This window comes from Arvicola amphibius, chromosome 11, assembly GCF_903992535.2.
Source record: "Arvicola amphibius chromosome 11, mArvAmp1.2, whole genome shotgun sequence".
Taxonomy (NCBI): domain Eukaryota; kingdom Metazoa; phylum Chordata; class Mammalia; order Rodentia; family Cricetidae; genus Arvicola; species Arvicola amphibius.
This window is the reverse complement of record NC_052057.2, coordinates 101464147-101483295: the sequence shown is the minus strand read 5'-3', so window position 1 is coordinate 101483295 and position 19149 is coordinate 101464147. Positions and strand designations below refer to the sequence as shown.

Here is a 19149-nt window from a genome sequence, read left to right as displayed (position 1 = left end):
CCCAACAACCTCCTCTGCTCGACACCCTTCAGCATGGGATAATGGTTCTCTTGTTCCCATCAGGTCCAGACATGCAGTCTGTAAACACAGCTGCTTCTCATCCAACTCCGACGAGAAGGAGCATCAGGTGATTCAGACTTGAAGGTCACACTCTTCTTTGTTTAGAAATGATGGCTCAGAACATTGTTCTCGTGGCTCAAGTCTTTTCTAGGACCATCAAACAGAATCTGTGAGACTTGTCATCATTTTAGAATCTTATATCTAAGAGTGTAGCATTCAGACAATTTAAAATGCTTCATTGCATTTTAAAAGCCATGAGGAAAATTTACATTTAATGGGTGTTTCTCTGCCCTCCCCGTTTATGTGAAATTTTAAATAGCTACCATGTATTTTTCAGAAATAGTAGAAAAGCCAAGTATAGAGGCTCACTCCTGCAATCCCAGCACTACAGAACCTGAGCGAGGAGGATGGCTGTGAGCCAGGGTCCAGGCTGAGCTGTCTGTCTTTGGAGCTCCAGCCCAGCTACAGCTGCAAAGGCAAGACTGTCTCAGAGAGACAAACACATTGGAGAAAATTGGGAATGACAGGAGATTATAATCTAATCTGGTGCGTTAATTTGCCATGTGATGCACATGGAATTAAACTCTGCTCTCGTCCCATCATCACTCTGGAACTTTTGTTTCCCAGGCATTGACAGCTCTGTATATTTCAGATGCCCACACTCCCTGCCAGATGATTCATTGGTGGACTAGCTTTTTCAGGGTGATGCTACAGAAGTTCTGTATCTCCACTGTCATGGAACCAAAGTTTAAGCCTTTTAAAAAATTATTCCTTTATGATGTGCATGTGTATAATAAAAAGTAAATCACATACTTTGGAAAACTCTCAGTTTGTAGGATAATAAGGGAAGCAGACACAAAACAGCAGTTAACAACGTGTGGTTTTATCAGCTACTAAATATGCCTAAATATACAATTGAACATCACTATCTGCCTGTTCTTCTGGCTGCATGATACATGAATAAAACAGATGCGTTAACCAGGCATGGTATTGCACAGCTTTAATGCCAGCACTCGGGAGGCAGAGGCAGATCCTCCTGTGAGTTCATTGCCAGCCTGGTCTACATAAGAGTTCTAGGCCAGTCAGCACGACCAAAAAAAAAAAAAAAAAAAAAAAATCCTGGGTAAGAGTTGGGTGGGTTCATGCATTAAAGTCTCTGCAGATCTCTCTTATAAAATCTGGCCAATGTAAAAGGAAACCAAAAAGCAATTTGAAGGAGGCAGCTACTTGATAAACTGTGGACTAGCTGATTTTCTCCACATTGTGAGAGAATGACAGACATAAACCACTTAAGAGAAGAAAAACAAGGGAGGGATTTGGGACCAGCCATAACTTTTAAAGGCCAGATCCTGGCTACCTAACTCCTCCAAATAGGCCCCACATTCTGAAGTTTTCAGAACCTATGCACATATTGTCACCAGATAGGGACCAAGCATTCAATACATGAGTCTATGAGGACATTTCAGATTCAATCCACAATAAAATGTGACAGATTCTGCTTGTGCTTTGCTTTTACTGGTTTCCCATTTTTTTTCAAATCTTCACCGCTATTGAAGCAGAAGAAGTGGTTAGCAAATATGAGATGGCAGAACACACAGCTCACTGCTAGAAGAGGGCTGAGGAATTATGGCAGGATGCTAGAAGCCATAGAGCAGCAGAGCGACTGAGATTTGCAATTGTAGTGTAAACTGTGGCCGCCTCCCCTGCTGATCACAGAACTACTCACTATGGGCAATGCCCTGGCCAACAACTAAACAGTACCCCAGACACACATCAGAGAGGATCTATGTTTGAAAGACAAGACCGCCTGGGGTGAGAGTCACACCTCTGCTTTGGTGTGTGTGTGTGTGTGTGTGTGTGTGTGTGTGTGTGTGTGCGCGCGCGCGCGCGCGTGCAAGCGGGCACGGTTCAAACAGTTCCAAGCTGAAGCCTTACTTAACCCCGACACCAGCTGGAAGTGGAAGAGCAGCTAGAAATTTAGATAGGGAACTGTAAAAACAAGAAAACAGAGAAACGAACCAAATCTCGAAAACTGGATTTCAGTTTTCCAGTTTTCGGGATTTAGTTTGTGCTCAGATGTTCAGGTGATCACAAATCTGCTCAACTACAGGAAAGACACCCTGGGAGAGGCGGGGAGTTTATGTGAAAATAACAGAAGCTGGATGAAGGGAGGGTAAATGGAGAGAAGAAAAATATCATCAGAGATATCAGCTATTGCAGAAGACACACAGTGTGAAATTTAACATGTGAGTCCAGGCAAGTAAATTGTCTGCGAGAACAAAACCCAATAGTCATCGGAGAAAACAGTAGGATTCAGAGTTGCTGCAATGGAGAACCAGTAACTGTCCGTTTTCACTGAAATTCATTAGCCACGTCTAGAAGAAGGAACAGAAGAAAGCTGGAATGACTGGTTTAGTATCACGCTTTATAAAATTGTCACCCAAAGCAGAGGCACTTTAATAAGGGTAAAAAATAGAACCATCATGAGTGTACATTTGCCAAATTACAGAGAAATAAAGTAGATGAGACAGAAACTTGAGCAGCTAAAGGAAGAAGTGGATGAAAGCACAAACCTTGACCTTAACAGTCTACCCTAGGTGACAGAACTAAACAGCCAGTACCAAAGAAGAAACCGTAAATAGCACTATGTCTGACAGGGATCCAGCTGATGGTTTAAAATATGAAACCACCACCAAACCAAACAGTTGCAGTACGAGCCATCTCTTCAAGACCATATGGAACACTCTTGGTGGGCTTTATTCCGGTCTGCTAAAGAAAAATTCTTCACAGATTCAGACAGGTGAGCTTTCGCTTTCTGATCTCAGAAGATCTGGAAATAAGATATGGAGAGAAACACTATCAAGAAAGTTAAAAATACATGTCTAAACATATAAGCGCGACAAGAACAAAGTTCAATCTAAACCAGGTAGACAACCTTTCCTGTAGGTGGTTGGCTTCCTCTGTGCTCACCACAGGCTTCGTCAAATGGACACACATACAAACAGCCACGCCCCCAGGGACACGGGTTCCAAACGGTTTCACTAATAGGAACTTGTCTCAAAAAGTCTGGTCTTGCTACAGCCCATATTAAGGGTACAGGCCATCAGCAGCAACTGTTAAATTTTAATTCCCCGTTAAACTGCATTTCTTAGGAGACCAACCAGCCGGCTGGTGACATTCTTTTGTACATCTAATATTGTGGAGGAAGCAGCCATTCAGCCTGGCAAAACAGGCCCTATTCTGGGTCTGGATCTTCCTTCCAGACCCAAAGTTCTTCAGTGGGCACTGCCTTTATTTATAGACGGAAACAATGACAAATAGAATGTTTTGCTCTCCCGTATAGTACCTTTGCCTAGAAGATCAAATTTAAGTCAAAGGAAGTATGAAAGTTAACTATAACTTGGAATTCAGTGGTTTTAACACAAGATTTCATAGCCCAGGAGTCACTGACGGTACTGAGTGTTCTGCAGAAGACTCAGATACAATGCGAGACAACAGTAAAAGCTATTAAAATACTACAGAACAATGGTTCTCGTACTTCCTGATGCTGTGACCCTTGAATACAGTTCCTCATGTTATAGTGACTCCCAACCGTAAAATTATTTCATTGCTACCACATAACGGTAAATTTGCTACTGTTATGAATCATAATGTAAATATCTGATATGCAGGATACCTGGTACGTGACCGCCAGAGATGCTGCTAAAGAATCTAGCATATTCCTTAAAATAGCACTCATTGTATTGTGCCCTCTGCCTATGGCTGCAATTCAGATGCCCAGTGTGCTGGTGTTTTGAAAACGCCTTCATCAGATTGGCCTGTGGGCAAGTCTGTAGGGTATTTCCTTAATTAATGATTGACATGGGTAGGTCCAGCCTACCCTGTGGGCAGTGCCACCCCTTCGCAGGTGGTTCTGGGTTGTGTTAGAATGCAGGTTAGCAAACCTCGGGAAGGCAGCCAGTAAGCAGCACCCCTCCATGGTCTCTGCTTCGTTCAGTTCCTGCCTCTAGGTTCTTGCTTTGAGTTCCTGCCTGACTTCCCTTCCTGATAGAATAAGCAGTAAGATGAAATAAACCCTATTTTCCCCAAGCTTTCCTTGGTCATAATTGTTTACTTCTGTAGTAGAAAGCAACTAGAACACCCAAGAACAAGATGAAGATCTTCTCATTATTACATTAACTAAATGACTTAAGGAACTTCCTCCTTCTACCCTATAGATTGGTACCCAGTTACAGAAAGTGTAGATATTACTGCATAATTTCTAGGGGTGCCTTCTATTATGCAAATTGTTTGCACCCTGAGTATTTAAATGATAATTACCGGACAATACAACTTTACAACCACCAAAATTCAAATTTCCTATTATATGCGCACCTCAAAATATTAATTTAAATCCTGATCTAGACAGGCAAGCTGGTGGAATTGGAAGCGATAAAAAGGGCCATAGAAAATGCCTTATGGTGAGAGTCCTGGTAAAGCCAGGGTGCAAAGCTGGCTGTCACCTTCTCTTAGACACACACACATTTTTTTTCCTTTCTTGAGTCATTACCTATGTTGTACCGGTGTGCACTTCAGAGATTATTCTATCCTTGTGTACATATGTTTCTCCCATCTCTAGTTACATCTCCCAGGGGCGTTTGCATTTAAATAGAAAGCATTAGGAAAACTGAAGCCCATTTAGAAACAGAGAACTAGCTTTCTATGCAAACGCTTTCGCGAAAGGCAAGATGTTTCACTAAAATACATTCCCTCCGTGTGCCCACCTGATGGAATAAAACCTTGGCTTGTATTTCCCGCACAGAAGAGAGAGCCCTCCTGTTCTCCTGACTTGGGGGCGACCCTGCTTTTCCCTCGCTGCCCATCAGTTGGCGCCTTTTGCCTCTCCCCCTCCAACCCCCACCCCCGATCCAGCTTTGGGGGCTGCAGTCGCTCCGCAGCTCGCAGCTCGCAGGTCACATGGCCTGGCAGAGCTAGGGGAGCCCTGCGCCTGAGCGGCTACGGGAGGAGGCGAAGCTTCCGCTGCTCCGGCCCGGCAGGATTCTGCGAAGGCGCTTCCACCGAGATCTGCCAGCCTGGGCTTCGGCGATGGTGGCCTTGGCAAGCCAGGACGCCTCCACCGGGTAGGTTTCCTGCCCCAGTGGTGTCGCGGAGACGCGCCCCAGGGAGGGGAGGTGGTGTGGGAACGGCGGCAGGAGCGGGGAGCGGTGCCCAGGAGGCCTGCGTCCCCCGCCGTGCGCTTGGCGTGCTGGCTCGGCCGCGGCCCCGCCCTCGGTGCGTCTGCGGCACAGGGAGGGTGCGGCTCGCTCTCCTGAGGTCGCCTGCCCGGGCCAGGCTGTCACCAGGCCGAGGGATGCAGCCCCGGAGCCTCGCAGAGTCGGCCAGCGCGGGCAATCCGAGCGTTGCCGCCTAATGGCTGCCCGGGAGCGGGGGCCCCTCCGCGCGTCCTCGGTGGGGCGCGTCCTCCCGCGAAGGTGACCCGAGTTCCAGCTCCCGGAAACGCCCGCGCTTGGAACGCCACTGCGATGGACTAGGGCGGTCTTGGCCTGCAGGTGGGGAAACTAAGGCCGGAGGGCAGCGGGGACTTCCCAAGGTCAGCGGCAACCACTAGGTGCTAGGCTTCGGGTTCTCCTTTAATCATCTTTTTCCCCAAAGTGATAGGATGGATGGGTGTGTCTCAGCCATCGCGCTGGCTCTCGTGCCCAGGCGTTGCTCATGCCGCACTGCGCTCCGGGAGGTGTCGTGGGGGCCCGAACCCCCGCAGGTCACTGTGACCTGGCTTTTCAGGCTTGGCCCTTGGTCTCTCCCTTAGGGACCATGGCGCGGCTTCAAAGATGATCTCACTATGCGGACTATCAGCAAAATCTGCAGGTGTGTGCGCCCTGGAGCGCACGCCTGTTTCCGCAGGAGAAACCATGTAAAGGAAATAGTTATCAGAGGGCGCCTTTCTAAAGGGTCTTTGTACCCCCCAAAAAGGTCAGAAGAGCGAGCAACGTGTGTCTTACGCTTAACATGAGAATCAGGAAAAAATAGAAATGATAATAAAATGAAGCAAAAATATAGCAAAATAAAAATAAAACTACATCTTCTAGATCGATGAGATTCTGTTTAATTTTTTTACATTTGAAGTTTTATGTTAATAATGTAGAATAATGGCATATAGTTTTAATGTTGCTTTATCCCTAGAAATCAATGCTTAATTTCCAGTGTATTAGTCTTTTGCGTTTATATGGACGGAATATTCATTCTTTTCCCCATATTTTAATTGAAGTACATTTATTATGGTTTTCCTAGTTATAATTCTAAATACTCTTTAAAATACTTTCATCATTTTTTTAAAAAATCGTGATGTTAGTTATCTGACTATGATTTTGTCAAAACTTTAAAACATATTAAATATTTAAAACAATTAAATGGTGCATTTTGTTTCAGTCAAGTGTGCCTCAATAAAGCTGTTTTTTAGACAAGATGGGAGGAATTCAGGGTGGTATGACTGTGGACTAAAGTTGTTTTTAAAAGCTAGGAGAATTATGCTGGGTGATAAAAATGCCTAATTAATAAAACATGTTATAAAGTCTCAGTAATTAAAATAACAGAGCCATGGCACCAAAACACATAAAATGCAAACAGCTGGGCATGGTGGCACAGGCTTACAATCCCTGTATTAGGGAGGTTGAGAATCTCAAATTTCAGGCTAGTCTGGGCTTCATAGCAAGGCCCTGTCACAACGTGATATGTAAGAATTAATGTAACAACAATAAAAATCCACAAACATAGAAATATAAGATAATATGTCATAAATGTAACCATTTATATTAGGGATTAAAAGAGGATTTAGGTTTCTTTGCTGCCCTGCTCAGTGTCCATGAGCTTGGCACAAGACTCAAGTGTTGAGTGAAATGTTGAGCACAGGTCATTGACATCATACATGTTCTTTGCAGGCATGTAGAAAGACAGCAGGAAGCCGGGCGGCGGTGGCGCACGCCTTTAATCCCAGCACTCGGGAAGCAGAGGCAGGCGGATCTCTGTGAGTTCGAGACCAGCCTGGTCTACAAGAGCTAGTTCCAGGACAGGCTCCAAAGCTACAGAGAAACCCTGTCTCAAAAAAAAAAAAAAAAAAAAAAAAAAAAAAGAAAGACAGCAGGAAACCTCCTTCTCCCTTGGCTCTCATATCACTTTCCTTAAATTATATTCCCTATAAAAATAAAATGGTCACCTATGTACATTTTCTTCAACATTGTCCTTCCCTTCTAATTCTCTCCCCACACCCACACACTTTTATTACACACAAAATTTAAGTGAAAAATACTTACTGATTTTAAGTAGCACAGCTCATCATTTCTGCGAGGTGTACTCCTTGAAGAATTGCCAACCCTTGTCAAAGGGGACCCTGGTATTATCTTCTAAGATTGCACCAATCTACATGCAGATGTGCATTTGCTGAGCCATATTTGCTTCTTCTTGGAGTAAACTGAATTGAGATTGTGTTATCAAGGTTAGCTTTGGAAAAAGAACCATCTTTCTATTACCAAGTCTTTCCGGTAGAAATGTGCGCTATTTATGCATTTAGTAATGACTTTGTTTGTTTGTTTGTTTTGAGAGAAGGTTTCTCTGTAGCTTTTGGAGCCTGTCCTGGAAGTAGCTTTTGTAAACCAGGCTGGCCTCGAACTCACAGAGATCCACCTGCCTTGTTTGTATAACTTTATATGCATGTTCTGCCCATTTTATTTTTTTAATTTTAATTTTAAATTATTTGTAGGTATTACATCTTTATTCCAAATATATTCCTTTTCCATTTTCCCAGAGTTTTTTAAAATTATGTTAATGAAGTTTGGTTGATGAGATGAAACCATTTATTTTATGTATTTTAGAAATATCTACTGTGTACATCTTCTCAGAAGTAACCAGTAGTACCATTTACACACATGTGCGCGCGCGTACACACACACACACACACACACACACACTCACACACCATGTATTATTTATTTTATGTTGTAACCTACCGCATCCTAAAAGTTTTTTTTTTTTTTTTTTTTTTTTTGGTTGGTTTTTTGTTTTGCTGTTTCTGATGGTTTTTCGTCTGATTTTCTAGGGCCTAGAAGCAGTAGTAGATGTTGGGTGAGGGCAAGGATCCTGGATTTACTTTTTACTACCACGTTCCAGAATCTTTGTTAACCACAGCAAATTTACTGTGCCTTAGCTTGTCCCACTTCAAAGCGGACTTAATAACTATCATGGGCTCTTTACGCAGATCCACTCCATGCTCAGAAGAGTGCCCGGAGCGTAAGTGTCAGGCAAGGTCAGAAATAAGTTCTTCTCTGTCCTGTGTGTGATTGGGCTCTGTGCCATTCCCAGTTCTGTAGTGGAGGAATTATGAGCCATGGAGACCGAAAGATTTAATGGGATCTTTTATTTGCTCAACAGTCATTAAATCTCTTCTCTGCTAGAGCGCTGTGCTGGGCCTGGGATGCAGATTGAAGCTAAATCACAGCGAATGCAGTAAGAAGGGACTTGAAGGCCTGCTGCGTAACGTGTGGGTAAAGCCACGAATGACATCAGGCATCGTGGGCAGTGTGTGGGCTTTGAGTTTCCTGCTTACAATTTTGCTAGAATCTATTTTTCCATTGAAATGGGATTAATTGTACTGCTATTTGAAAGCTGCCTATTTGGTCTAACAAACTGGATTCAAGGGTCTAGAAGCCCTGGAATATGCAGCGAGAACTGAACAAATACCTACGAATAGATACTCTACTCTGTATCTCAGGGTCCACGTCCATGGATTCAACTCACTGTAGACCGAAAATATTTTTAAAAACTGAACATCTATGTGTTTATCTTTATTGTCATTATTTCCTAAATGATACAACACAGTTACTGTTTAGAGAACATTGGCCTTCAGATAGGTATTAGAGCTAATTTAATGTATTTAAGAAGTGCGTAGCTTGCATGCAAATGCTGACATTTTATATAAAGAATCAGAGCAGCTTCAGATTTTGGTATTGGTGTCCTGAATGGTGGGAAGTCTTGGAATCAACCCCCCTTGGGTACCAAGCTAGAAAATGACAAATAAATGCTGTGGGGGAAATTCTTGGAACGCGTCATAACGCGTGTAAGGAAGAGGCACTTAGATCAGGTTGGGGAAATCAGGTTGACTTTTGGAAGGGATGTGTACCTCTTGGCCTGCTTTTTCCTGATTGAGTTGGGGTGTGTGTGTGTGTGTGTGTGTGTGTGTGTGTGTGTGTGTGTGTGTGTGTGAAAAGGGTGCGGTTGGAAAGGTTGCTAGAGCTGAACTCTGAGGGATCTTGGCAAAGCGTTTGGACTTTCTTCTGCAGACACGGGGCATTATTATCAACCAGCTTTATAGAAAAGAGTGCTCTTCTGACCCCTGCATTCAGAGGATGGTAACAGAAGCTGTTACCATCGGCTGCAGCATTCCCATCCAGTGCGGACAAAGGACTTCCTCAGGCAGGTTCCTTTCATCCAAGTGATGTCTCCATAGTGTGATACTTCATTGTTTTATTTGTAAAGCTAGCATGCATAGCACAGGTCTAGTTGTGGAATTGTCATAACACTTTGTTCTTATTTGTCCTTAGACTCTGTCACCTGACCTTCTGCTCACCTTTGGCTGCTCTCCTTCCTCTCCCCAGACCCCTCTTTTTTCACATAATTTATATTCCATTACCCTATTTTTCCCCTTTCCCTTCAGATATCTACTCCTCTTGAGGTCCCCTTTCTATTTTATAACTTATCTGCCATGTAAATGCACGCACGCGCACACGCACACGCACACACACACACACACACACACACACACACACACACAGAGTATAGGATCTGCATACAAGAGAAAACATGGCATCTGTCTTTCTGAGTCTGGCCTAGTTGGCTTAATGTAATGATTTCCGGTTCAGCCTATTTTCCTGCCAGATGTCATTATTTCTCTTTTCTTCATGGCTGAAAAAAAAATTCTACTGTGTTCTGTGTACTACGCTTCCTTTCTCATTTCATCCGTTGATGCATAGAGGTGTACAAGTGTCTCCATGGCACGTTGACTTACAGTCCTCTGGGTTTGCACTCGAGAGTGATATAGCTGAGTCATGTGGTCATTCTCTCTCTCTCTCTCTCTCTCTCTCTCTCTCTCTCTCTCTCTCTCTCTCTTTCTGTGTGTGTGTGTGTGTGTGTGTGTGTGTGTTTTGAGAAACCACCATACTGGTTTCTGTAATAACTGCATGAGTTCACACTCCTACCAGCAGTAATTAATGGTTCCTCTTTCTCCACATCCTTGCCAGCATTGCTGTCAATTTTTCTAAGTGTTAGCCGTTCTGATTAGAGTGTAATAGAATCACTAAGTTTTGTTCAAGATTAGTTAAGTATTATTTTATGTGTATGACTGTTTTGCCTACACCCGTGCATGTCTGATGCCCGCAGAAGCCGGTAGAGGCGTCACATCACCTGATTCTGAAGTTACGGCTGGTTTTAACAAGTTGCCATATGGATGCTGGGAAATGAACCTGTGTCCTCTGCAAAAGCAGCAGGTGCTTTTAATCTCAAGGCCCTCTCCGCAGCTCTTAAAGTGGTTTTAATTTGCATTTTCCGAATGGCTAAGGATATTGAATGGTTTTCATATACATTTTGGCCATTTGCATTTCTTCTTTTGAGAATGGTCTGTTCAATTTATTAGCCCATTGACATTTTAAATTTTTGTTTTTGAGACTATAATATAATTACAGAATTTTCCTCTTCCTTTTCCTTCCTTTAAACGTTCCCATATACTCTTTCTCACTCTCTTTCAAATTCATGGCCTCCTTTTCTTTAATTGCCATTATATGCAAATATATGTCTCTCTCTATAGACATGTATGTTCCTAAATATAGCCTGATCAATCTATATAATGATATATCTATGCTTTCAGGACACAACTGATATCAATATCCAATATTGGATAACCAGTCATTGTGCTCTTCCCCTGGAGGACTGTTTCTCCTGCTGTTTGCATTCTGTTGTTGCCTGTAGTTCTTTCTGTGAGCTTGAGGCCTCGAGGACTTCCCCTTGTCTGTGCTGGCATGTCTGTTGTTCTTGTTCAGCTCTTGTTAGGCAGTCATGTTGGTGAGATTTTATGGCTGTAACTTCTCATGCTACTTGGAAACACAATCTCACAGCAAAGGTCACGACTGACTCTTAAGTTTTTTCTGTCCCCTCTTCTACAATGTTCCCTGGGCCTTAGGTGTGGGAGTTGTTTTGTAGATGTATCCAATGGGTCTGGGCTCAACAACTTTGCATTTTAATTGTTTGTGGTTTTCTATAATGGTCTCCTTCTGTTGGAAGGAGTTTTCTTGATGAGGGGGAGATAAGACTTTTCTGTGGGTGTAGTTAGTGTTACACTGATTTAGTGAAGTGGGGCCTGTGGGATCCTACCCGGTATCCATGACTACCCGGTATCCATGACTTCACTAGTTATTACACCCTCCTTCTACAACTTATCTCCCTCCCCCTCCCAAAATAGAGCCGCCCCTTTCCCCATTTACCCAATTAGAACTTGTGTACCTTACTATTACCCTCCCTATTGTTCCTCCATCTCCCTACCCCAGCTATGGTCCCTTTTTACTTCTTGGTTTCTGCAGAAACCTATATGCACTCACATCTGAAGATTTGAAACTAGGAGCCTCCAATGAGAGAGAAAATAATGTTTGTCTTTCTGGGTCTGGGTTACCTCACTCCATATTACCCTTTCTACATCCATCCATTTACCTGTAAAGTCCATGATTTTATTTTTATTTATAGCTAAATAGTATTCCGTAGTGTGTACTCCATTGTCATTATCTGTTGATTGAAGAACATTGTGTGTGTGTGTGTGTGTGTGTGTGTGTGTGTGTGTGTGTGTGTGTGTTTTCTATTTCCTAGCTATTGTGAACAGACAGCAGTGAACATGTGTAGTCCTTTGGACACATGCCAAGCAGTGGTATAGCTGGGTCATATAATAGATTCCCTTTTAGCTTCTTGACTGTTCTCCACACAGATTTCCACAGTACCTGTACCGGTCTGCAACCCCACCAGCAATGAATGAGGGCACCTATTCCCATGCCCTCTCCAGTATTTGTTGTTGCTTGTTTTTTTTATTTAATTCTGATTGGAATAAGATGAAAATCAAAAAGTTGTTTTGATTTGCAGTTCCCTCTTTGCTATGGATGATGAACATTTTTTGAATATTTCCTAGCCGTTTTTCCCTTCTTCTGAGAGCTCTCTGTTCAGGTCCCAGGCCCTCAAATTGGGAAGGGACTAGAAGGAATAGAGAAATCAGAACCTGCTAGGCTCTTATACTCTGGTGTGCGGGTACGTGGTGATATCTGTCATGAAGGAAGGTGGACTTGGGAAAAAATAGACAGCTTCCAAGTACTTACTTCCTAACACATAGTGTGGTGTTCTGTCTCTCAGATCCCCATGGCTCCTTCAGTTTAATTTTTTTACAAGATTTACACTAAAACACAGTGTCTAGTGCCACACTGTGTACCTATTCAGACAAATTCTAATTTGCGCTTCTTTCTTGGAGTCATTATCCTTTATTGTATTTTCTGAGTCCCATACCCTCGGTGTGGTATTAGGTGGAATCCAGTTTAGGGAATGGCTGCACCTTAAGGTGCAGTAATTTCAAGACATAAATAAGAACTTACCACTGTGGAACTGAAGCAATTGCTACCAAGCTGACTCAGAAAAACCTGTCAGACTACAATGTTAATGACATATGGGCCTAGGCAGGTAATCTTATGAGTGACTAAGGACTTCTGGGAATAAAAAGTGTCAGAGTAATCACCTAGACACTTCCTTTCATCTGCTTCTAGTTATATAATCGTTGCTCATCTATGCCTGCATTCATAGGATGGGAGAGAACTGTAATTGAAAAAAAATCCCATATATTTTGGTTCAGTTCCTTGAGGTTATTTATGTTAAACTGTATCTGGAGAGTGCAGTAAACAGTGGGTGTCGGTGGACACCCTACCCCAGCATGCCCCCCCCAAACAGCCAGAACATAATTTTGAATGCCTACGTAACTCAGGGATTTTTGCCAAGCCACTCATCTGATCATGAGGGTGTAATCCCATTTTTATGACCCACAACGAGTGTGTTAATTTGCAGCATTTAAATATTCAACAGTATTTTCTTTTTCTTCTTGAGGGGATAATCTGTATCTCCCTGACCACAAACTTCAGGCTTTTCTTTCTTTCTTTTCTTTTTTTTTATTTATTTATTATGTATACAGTGTTCTGTCTGCATGTATGCCTCCAAACCAGAAGAGTGCACCAGATGTCACTATAGATGGTTGTGAGCCACCATGTGGTTGCTGGGAATTGAACTCAGGACCTCTGGAAGAGCAGGCAGTGTTCTTAACCTCCGAGCCATCTCTTCAGCCCCTACTTCAGGCTTTTCACACCCTCTTTCTGCTTCAGGCTTTTACTAGCCTCTTTCTGTTTCTGTGCCTGGTCTGTTGAGTTGGAAAAAACTAAGTTCTTCCAAACCACTGAACTTTGGAGATTATTTCAGAAGCGTTCTCTGACTCCAGTTCGCCAGGGTTGGGGGACAGAGCTTATGCCCTGTGAGGGTTTGGGGCTTTCTTGGAGCACCTAGATCCTTTCTTTTCTCGTGGGAGTCTAGCAATCATCCTGCAGCCCTTTGTTTCTGATGTCAGCTTCCTGCTTCCCTAGCTCAGCAGAAGAGCTTCCTTCCCCTATTGCTGTGGCTGGTGGATGGAATGGGTGGATTTGATCTCTGGCACACCAGCAAGGATATAAATTTGACTCAGTCTTAGCATCTACCTGACCTAAGATGTGCAGCCCTGGTAGCCATTTCCTCTGCACTGTGATCCATAAGGAGAAGCACATTGACTGCCTGCTTCTAATCTACTACTGTCCCTGAATCCAGTAGGACGACCAACGTCAACAGATCTGTGCTAGGTCCCTGTCGTAAATCATAAAGGCTTGTCACTGTTTGTCACTCCAGTGGGAGCTGATCCCTGCAAGCAGAGATCCTCGGCACTTCTGATTAAGTTCCTCTCCTTCCCCGATCACCTTTGGAACTGCAGCCTGCAGTAACCGCTGCGAGAGTTTGTGATTTGATCTCCTCCTGTGGAGAAAGTTCCTGGGATCAAAGGTCCTCTTTATGTTGACACAGGCACTCCTGTTTCTGTCCCACCTGCCATATCATTGTAATCCATAGCATTTATTGTGCACTGGCGTTTTCCAAGCTGACTTCCTCATCTTGTTGTCTTTGTATGTAAGCCCTTCATCTAGACGGTCTAGCTCCTTTGAGTAATAACCAAGGCAGGGAGAATAGTGGAGGCAAGAAGCCCCCAAATGGTCTTGTTCCCAGAGCTGCTACATTAGAGGCGTGGGATTGCCCCAGTTCCAATATTGGGTGTTCAGTAATCGTGGCGAGGAACTAATTAGGTCAGGTGATGTACAAGTCTATGATGTACTAACTCTGTGGACTTGAGCAGATCAGAGGGAGAAAGAACCTGTCTATAGTACACTGATACTCACAAACCAGCAAGCCTAGGGTCATGTGCTGCCAAAAGCTCCTTGCTTCTTTCCCTCTGGCTGCTCTCCAGATCTCTTGACAGTACTAAAATAGTTTGACTCACATCTGGACTCCCTGGACCGTTGTCTTTTGTCGCAGTCTTGTCTCTACTTCCTCGAAATGTGTCACAACACTGTAGGGAAATGTCTGGTGCTCTACATGACTGTGGAAGGCGGGTGAGAATCACTACTCTAAAGAACAAGCCCCCAAATCATTTCTGGGTGACACCCTGGGCTACATGTAGCTCACAACACTAACCAGTAGAGATGTCGGAGGAGGAGGTGAGCTGTTGGGACAGACCTTCTTCTAGACCCGTAGAGACTCTCCATTCCACTCACATATTACTGCCAAGCCCTAGTCATATGACCCTGAAGAAGGCATGCTAGGAAATGAAGTTCAGTGTGTGGCAGACAGCCCTCCCTCCAGCGTTCACAAGCTGGACCACTTTCTTCCAAAAGCCTGCAAATGCCATGCTTCTGAAGCAAGAGTATGCTTTTGATACTGTAGCTATCAGTCTTGCATTAAGCCTACTACTCTTATACTAGCTTCACTGTCTTAAATTTTGTTGTTTGGTTTTCTATCTGAAACATTAGGAGTTCTTGCTTTTCCAATATTACTTGAATATGAGCATCAGTTTTAGTTTTTCAATTGTGTGTGTATGTGTGTATGCATGTGTGCATGCACACCCCCACACATGTACACACCCACACAGACACATATTCGCGTGCACACACCCATAGGTGCAGTTTTTACAGGAGCATGTGGACATGTGTGCATGTGGAGGTAAGAGCATTTCTCAGGTAAGATCACCTTGCTTTCTTTCTCTTTTTCGTGTGCGTAGGTGTGTTTGCATGTTCATGTATGTGAATGTGCCATGTGAGTTGCACAGGTCAAAAGACAAACCTTCAGTGTCCATCCTTCCATCCCACCTTGTTTGAGATGGTCTCACAGCTATCTACACCAGACTCGCTGGCTTCCAGGAATCCGGTTTGCTACCTCAGCTAGCTTTTCTGTGGGGTCTGGGGATTTGAACTCGTGTTCTTATGCTTGCACGTAGGCACTTTCCCCACTAAGCCATCTTTCCAGCCTCTCACTTTGTTTTTAATCTAGGGTCTCTGTCCTGACAAGAAGTTTGACAAGTAGGCTAAGCTGGCCAGCCAGTGAGTGCAGGGACCTGTCTGCTGGTCTCTCCCTCCCCAGTGGGAGGATTGGAAGGATGCTTCCATGTACAGTTTTAGGGAGGGGCTAGTTTGAGGGTTCAGACTCGGGTCCTTTGTTTGCATGGCAAGTGCTTTACTGATTTAGTCATCTCCAACTCCATGAGGCATATTTTAATGACATTTAAATTCTGTTTAATTTTCCTCTCTGGCATGTTTAATATCCATCATAAACCCATGAGACAGTGCTTATCTCTGTTTAAGAACTGAGGAACCTGGGATATAGAGAGGTGAAGTGGCTTTCCGCCAGCTGAATGGCGGACCTGAGGTTCACACCTCACGCCTGTGCTCTGAGGAATGTGTCTCAGGACATCCCTTTCCGAAGCAAACTGTTTCATCCTCTGCTTGCCCCACCCACCTCACTGAAAAGCCCCGCTGTAGACTCTCTAGTGAGATGATTCTCCCCCTCAAAGTCTACAAAGTCTACAGTTTGCTTGTGTAAGGGAAATGGCTTCTCCCAAATATAGTCCTATGCAAATAAATTAGGAGGACAATCAGAATTAAATGATTAGATTAAATAAGATTAAAGGAATCAAAGATGGCATTAAATAGCAAGGACCACCAAATATTCCTTTTTCATTGGAATATGCAGAAAAGGTTTTCAGAAATTACACAGCCAAGTATTATGCATTGATGCTTCTCTAACTATGTGTATTTTTTCTGTGTCAAGCTTTGTCCCTTGTATGCCTGTGTTAATACATGTGTCTTTTGTAGTTAGTGAATGAGAATGATTTTACCAGCCGCCGGCGATCTTCTGATACACTGTGACACTAACATCACATTTTTAGACACAGGGAGTTGGCTGAATGCGCAGGGTACGTCTGACCATAAACAATGAGAGCATCTCAAGGCTCACTGTCCAATAGAACCCAAGAAAACCATCACTGCAGAAAGTCCTTCTGGGTTTCCAGCCGCTACACAACCTTGAACTACAGTTTCTGATTTGATGTGTGCTAGACTGCATTGTTGGGATATTTTTTTTTTAAGTTTTGGTTTCTGATTCTATGTTCTCTCTTTAGGTTTGACTTAATGATTGTGGCCTGAGATCCAGGATGGTTTGTTCTTGGGACCAGACATGACCAAAAATTGCCTCATGACCACGCCAACCTCTCCAGCTGCCATGCTTCTCCGGAGGCTTCGGCGACTCTCCTGGGGCAGCACTGCTGTCCAGCTCTTCATCCTAACTGTGGTGACATTTGGCTTACTGGCCCCGCTGGCCTGCCACCGGCTCCTGCACTCTTATTTCTATTTGCGCCATTGGCATCTAAACCAGATGAGCCAGGAGTTCCTGCAGCAAAGCCTGAAGGAGGGAGAGGCTGCGCTTCACTACTTTGAAGAGCTGCCCTCTGCCAATGGTTCTGTGCCCATCGTGTGGCAGGCCACCCCGCGGCCCTGGCTGGTGATCACCATTATCACCGTGGACAGGCAGCCCGGCTTCCACTATGTCTTACAGGTAGTGTCCCAGTTCCATCGGCTTCTGCAGCAGTGCGGCCCCCAGTGTGAGGGGCACCAGCTCTTCCTGTGTAATGTGGAAAGGAGTGTGAGCCATATCGACGCTAAGCTCCTGTCTAAGTACGTCCCTGTTGCCAACCGCTACGAGGGCACCGAAGATGATTACGGCGACGACCCTTCAACTAACTCGTTTGAGAAAGAGAAGCAAGACTATGTCTATTGCCTGGAGTCATCCCTGCAGACCTACAATCCAGACTATGTCTTGATGGTGGAGGATGACGCCATACCAGAAGAACAGATCTTCCCAGTATTGGAGCACCTTCTGCGGGCTCGCTTCTCCGAGCCACACCTCCAAGACGCCCTGTATCTGAAGCTCTATCACCCGGAGAGGCTCCAGCACTACTTCAACCCAGAGCCTATGCGGATCCTGGAGTGGGTTGGCGTGGGCATGCTGCTGGGGCCTGTGCTAACCTGGATATACATGAAGTTCGCCTGCCGCCCGGGCTTCAGTTGGCCCGTCATGCTTTTCTTCTCCCTGTACAGCATGGGGCTGGTGGAACTGGTGGGCCGACACTACTTCCTGGAACTGCGGCGCCTGAGCCCCTCCTTGTACAGTGTGGTTCCCGCCTCCCAGTGCTGCACCCCAGCTATGCTCTTCCCCGCCCCTGCAGCCCGCAGGACCCTCACCTACCTGTCCCAGGTGTACTGCCACAAGGGCTTTGGCAAGGACATGGCACTGTACTCTCTGTTAAGAGCCAAGGGGGAGCGGGCCTACGTGGTGGAGCCCAACCTTGTGAAACACATCGGGCTCTTCTCTAGCCTCCGGTACAATTTTCATCCCAGTCTGCTCTAAGAGTGCTAAAAAAAAAAGTCCTTCTGTACTTGGCCACTTCCTGGAGAGACACACACTGAGCTCTTTCTTTAAACATGGTTGCTTGCAGATATTCCGTCGTTTACTGACTCTAGGTGTGAACGCAGTGGGACAGCGGAGGAATGCATCGAGTCAAGAGCCTGGACTGGTCATTGTGCAGCCGGAGCCGCAGCTTGCCACCCGTTTGGATCTCTGCCCCTCCACACAGCCACACTGCCTCATGCGGTTTGTCCCACTCAATGAGGACGAATGTCCATGACAGTTACCTTCTCCCATCGTCTGTAAGCTCCGCCTTGCGACAGAGCTTGTGACTGCCAAAAATCTTGTGCACAGTGGTGTAAGACTTGTGTTAGGATTTTAAGGGTAGAATGTGGTGGGCAGTCAAATGCTTTCGAATGGATTCCTTTCTCGCAGGTATGAGAACAGATGTGTGCTTAGAACATGTGCCCAGCGAGGCAGGCCCGTGTTGTCGTATTCTCCTCGTTTTCCTCAACCTGGTGTAATAAACGTGTAAAGGTTGTGCTGTGCCTGTTGTCTCCAAGGCAGCGGTCTGGCTCTTCGGCGATACAATGGCTTCTTTCCCATATGCCTGTAGTGTGCTTGGAGTCAGTGCTGTCGGTGAGAGCTTTAAGTCACAGCCAAGTCTGGAAGCGCTTTCTGAATTACCTGGTTCAGTTGCTTCTGTTCAATACTAAGTTAATATTCAGTGTCTCTGTCAAGGTCTGATTCCTTGGCAGGGGGACATTTCAGAAGGGTCCAGGGGAGTGACCTCTATACAAGGAGCATAGCCTGCTCCCTACCTTTGCAGCCTAAAGGTTCACCCTCATTTCATTGTTTTCTACTGGTAGCAATATAGAGCAGGAGAGAAAGTATGGACAATGAAGTCAAAAGAACTACAGTTTGCGTGTTCATGAGACAGAGAACACATGCACATGCATGCGTGCCTCTGTGTGTGTATGTATGTGTGTGAAGACTTTAAAC

At 44.7% G+C, this 19149-nt stretch overlaps 1 protein-coding gene across 1 annotated transcript; it reads left to right on the top strand.

The window, feature by feature from the left end:
* Window positions 1–5508: 5508 nt before the first annotated feature.
* Pgap4 (post-GPI attachment to proteins GalNAc transferase 4) lies at window positions 5509–18733 on the top strand. Its single transcript, XM_038348363.1, has 2 exons — window positions 5509–5609; window positions 16865–18733. Exon 2 carries the CDS (start codon window positions 16921–16923, stop codon window positions 18148–18150), a length of 1230 nt encoding a protein of 409 aa, XP_038204291.1. The 5' UTR covers window positions 5509–5609; window positions 16865–16920; the 3' UTR covers window positions 18151–18733.
* The last annotated feature ends 416 nt before the right edge of the window (window positions 18734–19149 follow it).

Excerpts from the sequence above, each read along its gene's own strand:
- Pgap4 (XM_038348363.1), top strand. The coding sequence starts at position 16,921 with ATGACCAAAAATTGCCTCATGACCACGCCAACCTCTCCAGCTGCCATG.